Source organism: Folsomia candida, unplaced genomic scaffold (genome assembly GCF_002217175.1).
Source record: "Folsomia candida strain VU population unplaced genomic scaffold, ASM221717v1 Fcan01_Sc005, whole genome shotgun sequence".
Taxonomy (NCBI): domain Eukaryota; kingdom Metazoa; phylum Arthropoda; class Collembola; order Entomobryomorpha; family Isotomidae; genus Folsomia; species Folsomia candida.
In genome coordinates, this window is record NW_019091197.1 from 6378711 (window position 1) to 6387913 (window position 9203).

The 9203-nt window shown below is 38.2% G+C and overlaps 1 protein-coding gene across 1 annotated transcript; it reads right to left on the reverse strand.

Moving 5' to 3' along the window:
* Positions 1-494: 494 nt before the first annotated feature.
* On the reverse strand, positions 495-1915 carry LOC118435797. Its single transcript, XM_035852223.1, has 2 exons — positions 1360-1915; positions 495-856 (listed from the first exon to the last, which is right to left on the reverse strand). Exons 1-2 carry the CDS (start codon positions 1846-1848, stop codon positions 509-511), a joined length of 837 nt encoding a protein of 278 aa, XP_035708116.1. The 5' UTR covers positions 1849-1915; the 3' UTR covers positions 495-508.
* Between the last annotated feature and the right edge of the window lie 7288 nt (positions 1916-9203).

Sequence of the window (9203 nt, forward strand, 5' to 3'; positions counted from 1 at the left end):
TTCACCTAGCGTGCTATTAATTAGTTACTGATACACCTTTTAGCACGCTAGTACCAAAATGTTTTATCCCACAATTTCAATTCCTAAATATTCAACAAATACACATATTTACTTCAAAGGCAGTAACAATTTATTACTAAAGGGTGAGATTAACACGTACACCTCTACAACATGATAATTAAAAAAAAACAATATTTGTCGCACTAAGTAAAGTGAAGTTGCTGTCATGTACACATATTTAGTTCTCTCCCCGTCATCTATACACTCTTAGCAAAACGGTGAGCCCACATGACTTAACCAAATTGTGCTAATCTTTTACCCCACATTGCGATAAATCTTACCCACCATGTGTAAACTTAAAACTAGATAGTAAGGATTTAACACATTGTGGGGAAAATATAACACAATGTGGGATGAAATATTAGCACAATTTGGTTAAGTCATGTGGGCTCCCCGCTTTGCTAAGAGTGTATTAGCATTTTCTAACCACGTGGTTCCGAGACTTTACCTACTCCGCCACCACTCGATAAGGTCCAATCAGGTCCAATCGAAACATTACCCTGAGGCCGTCATGATTTTTCGGTGGTTTGTCAGCATCTCCAAAATCTTCGGCCCAGCTGGTATTGGTCGTTGCATAGCTTAATACCCACTCATTTTGGACGCCACGGAGACTCAGGGTTTTTTCTACAATTCCCTGACCCCTAAACTGTATCGGACACTCGCGCTCCCATTCCAGGACGACCTCATTGTTGAAATGTGCCGTCTCCATAATGTCCAGCTGGTAATATCGTGTATCTCCGACTTGTCTGCAAAGGCTGGGACAAAGCACAACGGTTTGGTACTCCTTACGATATACCTGCATCGGTTAAATATAAAACTGGTTAGATTTGCAAAATAGTAGATAATTTTGCGACTAATATCATGGAAAGTTTCAAAGTTTGAAAAATATCTACTATTTTGCAAATCTAACCAGTTTGAAATTCAAACACATGAAATCTAAATATTGACGACGCGAAAAACTTAAACCCAGTGTTTCCGGTGCAAGTAACCACCTGCAAGAAATAACTGCAAGAAACTGGTTTCTTGCAGTTATTTTGACCCGCAAGTTGCAGGAAACTTCTTCCCGCCGCTATATGCCGGGTTGCCAGATGGCGCCTTATTTCTTGCACTTTCTTCCGCCTACATTTCTTTCAGTTTCTTGCTTTGCAGTGCAAGAAAAGAAGCACACTCGCAAGAAACGAAACACAACTTATATCTTTATCTTTAAATTCATTTAGGCAATAGAAATGCACTAACATCGAAAAAAATAAAGAGACGATGACTGATTTAGAGAAGAAGAAAATATTATTTAAATCCTACCTTGCCCTCCGCTGTCAAATATGAGACAGCATCACTGCATTGGCCGACAGGATGCGTGCGAAGGTTGGGCTGCCACGTGTCCTTCACGTCAATTAATTTCGGCGTTAATTGTTCGTCCCATGACGACGTTTTCGTACAGGTTGAGGGTGTACAAAAAAAATCGGCACATCTCTCCAGATCGCAATGATAACGAAAAAACGGGACATCCTGCCATCCTTGGGTGAGAATAAAATTTACTGATAATCTGAAATCCTTTTTCTGCGTGGTCAGGAATTCAGCTGTTGCGCCCTTCAATCCCAACGATATCTGAGTTCCTGAGCGAGAGAGAGTTGGGCGCGAAGAGAAATTGGGTGAACTAGGAGACATCCACTTTTTCAGGAATGAGGCGATTTTTACCAAAGAAACGATCACATGGATTGCAATCGCTACAGTTAAGACGTTGGTTAGCCGTTTTAACGTATTCTCGTCCAAGGTGGGCTCTGCAGACATTTTGAGGCTGTCAGAAACGTTTAAGAGACAAAAGATATGCACATTTACGTCAAGTACGCAGTCAAATGGAGGAGTGTTGGAAGTGGACTGACCCTTGGATATAAAATCCATTGGTATTTATTTGTAGGATTTATTTATGTATCGAGTATGAGGCAGGGTTTCGATTGGTAAAAACCAAATGGACCAGGGCAATGGGATAAAGGCAATTTTTTACCACCCACACTCTCAAAAATGTACCATACTTCTCGAAAAGTAAAAAAGATTGTAACCCTGAACTGAGCATACGAAGGTATTTTAAAAGTAAATCCAGTTGCTCTAATATTAGTAAGCGATCCTTTTAACTCTGAAAGAACCATACTTGAGAATAACTTAAAAATGAGTCCACGACTACTCCAATTAAAGTTAATCGAACTTCATTCCGAGTAAGCCTGCCGCAATTCGCCCGCCCTTCTTGATTTCTACCTTGGAGTTTGTTAGTCTATTCCAGACTTACATACACATTTCCCTCGTGAATTCCGAAATTTAAATTCCCATTTCAAAAGTTTCAAAAATGTGTGATACGGAAATCCAAAGATTATTAATTCCACTTAATCTTGGAAAATACTGTTAATTGTTTAAAGGTAAGATCTATTTTAGATTCATTCCATTCTCTATTTTTACAAAATAAACCCAAACTTTTGCACATTTTTTAACATAGATAATAATCTAACCGGATTCTTTACAACACCTTCAAAAAGATGACCTCATCCACGTCGTCCCACCTTTTCAACCTAATCTTCCACCCATTGCCAAGGACAAATTGATTGGACAAATTATGCAGAATATTTAACTCTGTTTCTCAGGTTGTTTAGTGTTAATATCTCATTTTTTGCCATGCTGTAATATTATTTTTAACCTACATACATATGACAGTAATTGGATTGTAAAATTTAATAGTTGTGAAATAATAAATAATCAATTACATAAATATATATTTGCCATTTTTAACTGAACTTTTAAATTAGTAAGGCGAGCCCCGGACAGAGTAAGTTATATACTCCAAACCGTGTTCACGTTTACTTAGAATCGTACAAAATTGCATCATATAGGGTAACATCTTACTATGTGTCGTTCAAGCCCTTTGCATAATTTGGAGCATGCTACAACTCTGAGCGGAGTAAGTACGCTTACTCCAGACTAGTTGCTACACGCATTACTCCGGGCAGCGTCGAAGCACTTTGACTACGTATTAGAGTGACATTTTACTTCATTCGAAGTGAAAATTTTTAAGAGTGCACCAAAATGGGTTGGAAATGGGGAAAATGGATGAAATTGGAAAAACTGGAAATTGAAAAAGAATTGGAAAAGCATTATCAAAATCCCGGTTCATATTCATATTCTCGATCAAATTCTAAGAAATCAAGTGGGTTATACGGCTAAAATCGAGCAATTTTAAGATTAACATATGGATAAATAGCAAAAATAATAAAAACTGGTCAAAACTGTGCAAAAGTGGCTGTATTGCATATTAAATTTTCAGAATTTCATGGAGATGCTGAATATGAAGTGGAATTCCGAAAATATTGATTACTCAAGAAGTTGGATTAACTATATGGGCAGCTATATTTTCCCTTTTGGTACGGTTACAACCATTTTTCCCGAATTTTCTCACTTTTTCCCACCTGCCGTAGCGTAACCCTGATTTAGACACCTTCTGAGATAGGGTTTAGTATGTGAGAAGTAAGGTTATTTTTGACTAGGGAAAAAATTGGGAAAGGGCAGTTTCTCTTTGTGCTTATGATTTTTGAAGTTTGTGGAGTCCAAATGGACAGAGGAAAGGTTTACTTAAATACGTCCAATTATACTTTTGGGTAGGAATTGGTCTACGCATCATTTTATCATGAGTACCCATCATCAGGGTTTTAATCAAAAATAATAAAACCCGTGGGTTTTAATGGGTTTTACCATCTTAAGTGGGTTTTATTTGGCTTTTGATGGGTTTTAATGGGTTTTAATGGGTTTTATAGGGTTTTATTAGGTTTATAGTAATAACATAACAAAAATAATTCGCAATTATTGCAAATTCAATCCCAATCATATACTAATTCCCTTTGTCCATATTGGAATTTGTATCGATTCTGAAATTATATTTTTTATAACACTCGAAATCTGGGATGCCAAAGTATGAAGTCAATTGTTGATTTGTTCTGGATTTTCATGTGTTATAATAGTGAAGAAATAACTTGCTTAGGTGAATTGAGATAACGTCTTCTAATGTGCAGGAGACATATTTAACTTTTAGAATGTAATTTTAAGGTAAAACTCAATTAAAACTGAATAAAACTGAATAAAACCCATTAAAACCCAAATAAAACCGACCCAACATGGTTAAATCCGTAGGGATTTATTCATTTACAACCCATTAAAACCCAATAAAACCCAATGAAACCCAACCCATTAAAACCCAGGTTGGAACACCCTGCCCATCATTGCTGGAAATGAGTCTTCCTTTCTGCTGAGACATGAACGAGTAATTCTGTTGGGTCTCAAGTACTTGGCACGAAAATTATTATTCCAAAGTCTGGAATCCAAACAATAGTGTTGCAAGAGAGCCAGGTACTAAATATAGTTGGGCTTTGGAGGGCATGCATTATTTACCTGAAGGGTCACTCTTACCCTTTACTCAGGAAGCCATTGCATTCATTAATATATTTTTAGCCTAATCCATGACTTATAATGTATGTACATAACAGTGCTTTCCGTCCATCATCCAATTTCATCTACAATTTGGTAAGTAACAGGTCATTGATCTTACAACGGAGGTCTGCCCACGAATGCACACATATTTGGACTAAAGTAAGGTTAATCAATCACAAATAAACCGTTGTAACGGTGGAAGTAGCTCACCCTGTGAGAATTATTTTGACATAATTGTCCACCAATGGTGCAGAGTAGACGAATAAAATTGATATGCAATTTTGGTATAAGTTTGCATTAATGGTGCAGAACAAGCGGAAAAAATATATACATAATTGTGACATAATTTTGCGCCGATGGTGGAAAATAAATGAAGGAAAACAAACAGTAATTTTGACATGAAATATTGGCAAATTCGTAGTAAAAATTATAGTCATTTCTTTCGGTTCTTCTGCACTTTTTGTGCGTTTTTCACCTATTCCATCAATTGTTTGGCACCATTTTGAGTCGACGCTTGTTCGATACCAGTGGTGCCATTAAGTCTGTCACGAACGTGAATAAGTCGCAGTAATTAGCATCAATTGATGCAAAAGAGTCGTTAACAGACAGACAGACGGACAGGACGGACAGACAGACGGACGGACAAGAGGAATTCAATAGCTCCTCTGCTACGCAGGGTGAGCTAATAACGGTACTATAAAATTTGCCAATGGAACTATCTGCCAATGTGCAGGTACACACACACACACACACATATATATATATATATATATATATACATACTGGCACTGTACTACTGGCACTTCGGTCCATGATTTAGTAAAGTAGTTTTGCATCGTTTTCGAAATGATTTTTTTATCATTTATTCACCATGCATCTGTCCGCATATCTGCAAAATTTCAGACTAATTGGACTAATTTTAAGTAGTGCATGTAAAATTGAATTTAAAAAAATGAAAATTTGACGCAACAAAATTAATCATAGGGTTTAATTTGCTGCAAACTTTCATTCAATATTTATCCTACGTGAAAAATTGCAACCTTCTCGTTAACACTGATTCAAGTGCAGATATTTCTGCAGTTATTTCTGCATTTTCAAATACAAAATTTAAAAGATGGCTAAATGCTGTGAAATCTGCGTCGAGAAGAGAAAGCGAGTTGCTACTCTTCAGAAGGAGGGCGTTGGTGACATCAAAATAGAAAAAAGTTGAAATCGCATGGTCAACAACACAATCAATCATCAAAAAGTGCAAATCTACCGGAAACGTGCAGAAACGGCGCGGACAAGGTCAATAACCTAAGGCAACTCCTAGGCAGGACGCTGCGATTATGTGGAAAGTACGAGTAAACCCCCGGCTGTCAGCACCAAAAATTGCATCTCATATCCGAAAAGAGTCCGGTATTTCGTTCACACTCAGACACACCGACGTAGGCTGAAAACTGTAGGATTATCTGGTGGATCGTCAAAATGAAGCCGTGGCTCTCGCCGAAGAATCGGAAGAAACGGCTGACATAAACAATACAAAGTAGGGTGGTCAACTGATGACCGGGAAAAAAGATTTTTACGGATGAGACCCAAAATCCTGCTCCTCGGTACTGTTGGAGTCATCCGAGTATGATCAAAACCAAAGAAAGGTTTAAGAAGTTGACATATCCTGCCAAATGTGAAACACAGTGGAGGTGCGCAAAAATTTACTTTCGACAACTCAGGGATTCAGCTCACAAACTTTGGTTTCTGCAGGTATGGTCATGGTATGGGGCAGAAAATCTTGGCGTGGGGTCGCCACGTTGGAATTTATCGATGGTATCATGATAAAAGAGGAATCCTTAAATCTGTTGACGCGAAACCTGGATCATTCTGCCACGAAACTGCGAATGGGTTGCAGTTGCACCTTCCAGCAAGACGAAAACCCAAAGCATACCACCAAAATCATTACGGATTGGCTGAGGGACAACACAATAGATGTTTTCAGTGGGTTTCACAATCTCTCGATCTTTAACAGATCGATCACTTATGGGCACATTTGAAAAATCGGATGGCCGAACGGAAACTTACAAATGTGTAGGCTCTCAAAGCCGTTACCACAAATGAATGGGGAAAACTTGACCCGAATGTTACCAAAGGATTGTCGAGTCAATGCCAAGAAGAATCCAGGCCGTAATTGCAGCTAAAGATGCTCTCACAAAATATTAAATTATTAAATCAAACCCTATGATTAATTTTGTTGCGTTAGTTTTTCATTATTTTAAATTCAATTTTACCTGTACTACTTAAAACTAGACCAATTTATTTGAAATTTTGCAGATATGCGCACAGATACATGATGAATAAATGGTAAAAAAGTCATTTTGAAATTTGAAAGCGTGCATGACTCATTACCGAAAGAATGGGACTCATGCGCACCCTATTATTAATTTTGTTACATACAGTATGCCCATCACTGACGGGCATAGACACGATTTTGGTTTACAAATGAAAGCCCATAAAACGTGCAAAACTTCAGGCGAGGAGTTAACACATGTCACCACCTCTACATAATCTTTGTTTCTACGAAACCACACGACATATGTAGACTCCTAATTTAACTTCACGTATATGTACATACGTATCTATGTATATCCTCATCGTATTGTTGGCTAGGCTTGAGGAGCCACCTTATTGAAATATATGTATCGTATAATGAATAGGTTATGGCCTCATCAATTTCCTTTAGTGAGTGAAGCTTTATTTGTCTTATTTAGTACAGGAATTTAAGCTTCACAGATATATCTGGTATATGTCGGGCAGCGATAAAATATTTACACCAGGGCAATGAATAAATACTGGCATTAGTTTTTATGTGATACACATGGAAATATTTTGCGGAGGGCCGATTTTAATGCGCACGCATTAAGTAATGGTATGGAGGAATTCCATTAATTTTTAAAATTATTGGTACAAATATACCCATAATTTCATAAATTATACATTAATAATAAATAATATTTCCCTCCTATTCTAAATAGCTCTATTGCGATATTTCCTGCACATGCCGGAAAGGATAAAATTTTTATAAAGTTATATATGTAAGTTTTGCATAATCCCTGGCGTTTCCTCCTAATAAATTTTATTTATTAAAAGAAACATCCTTCGTCGATATATGGGTGTCCCGTCGGACCAACATAACTCAATTTTCAATGCTGAGAACTCTTATGGCTTCTAGCCTGGATTTATCCGAGCTAGACTCGAAGTCTGGTTATCACTGTAGATAATATTTTTTACGACTTTGATTTCCGCCTGGTGTATCCAATCCGTCCACGGCCCCCGTCTTACAGACGGGCCAACTTCTGTATTTAACTTAAAAGTATTTCCAAACTCTAAACATATACATTGTGCTAGTAGCCAAGTTAAATCGCGATCGTAATTTTAAGAGGATAATTAAAATTGAATTGCTTCGAAGCAACTCTTCTGATATATAAAGTGTGGATTCTCCACTAGACCAAATATCCCGAAACTGTTCTCCACTGTAAGAAAAATTCAAGTAAAAATACAACATCTGTTAGGAGGGGAAAAAGTAAGATTAATATTTAAACAAGATTATCCTCAGTGTCCGGAAAACGGCGCCGTTTTGCCATTTTGCCGTTTCGTATACTTTAACTATTATCATCCCGAAAAACGGCATGCCGTTTTGCTGTTTTGCCAGGGAGTACACTGGTTATCCTCAATCTTAAAGTAAAGCTATTATTATCAAATTATGTAATCTTTACTGTACAAAATTTCCGGCCTCAGACTCCAATTAGCTTCTTGGTAAGAGGTCGAATTAAAATTTTGCTCAAATCGAGGATTTTTAAATTTATGTCCTGCTACAAATTAAGCCTTCCAATATCATCATACACCCAAGACCAGTTTTGTTTAAATTAAAAACCAAAAGATAACCTTATTTATTTTCTGTTCCGCTAGATTACAGACAAACATGTTTGCCTACGCTTACTACAAACCCTTCTACGACGCCATATGGAAACGGATGGAAAATCCATCCCGTCCCGCGAGATGGAGTGACGCTCCCAAAAACTCCGACGTGGATAAGGACAGCGCTTGGTCACTTGCCTGGGTTTGCGAAGGGTTTGCCGAAGTGCGAAGAGAAATCCTCTCAATCAAATTACAACCGGATGTTGAGCTTCTAGTGGGATCATTTCCATACATATCACACGGCAAGGATAACATGTTTCCGGACACGGAAGCCTTAGCCGTAGCGAACACCGCGGTCCTAGCTCCTTTCGGTCGGAAGGATTTCTTCAATGGGACCAGGGTTGAGCTGAATCTTCGAAGAATCACGCAGGATTGTATCGACCATATAAATGGGAAATATAGGGGTAAAAACCCCTTTAAATTCGACTCCTTCCCCCTCCAACTTCGTAAGGGATCAGAAGGCGTGGAAATCACGGATTATTATCAAACTCTTGGAATAACGCATCCCACGGATTTCAATTCTCGGGCCGTTCGAGACTTTTATTTTTCCACGCACATCTACGTGTTTATGCGAGGCTTCAGGCTACTCACCTTGTCCGTCTGTACCTCCGCGTTATGTATGACGACCTGCACGGACTACGTGGATGCGCCGGACGACCCGAAAATGGGGGGCCGTGAAGCTTACGCGAAAGCTGTGGTTGATTTTGGATGAAGTAGTGACCACGTCGGCG

What these genes read in the sequence shown, in the direction of transcription:
- LOC118435797 (XM_035852223.1), bottom strand. Translation starts at nt 1,848, where the DNA reads ATGTCTGCAGAGCCCACCTTGGACGAGAATACGTTAAAACGGCTAACC. An exon ending in ATTTGACAGCGGAGGGCAAG is followed by an intron (nt 857 to 1,359) that starts GTAGGATTTAAA and finishes TAACCGATGCAG; the next exon opens with GTATATCGTAAGGAGTACCA.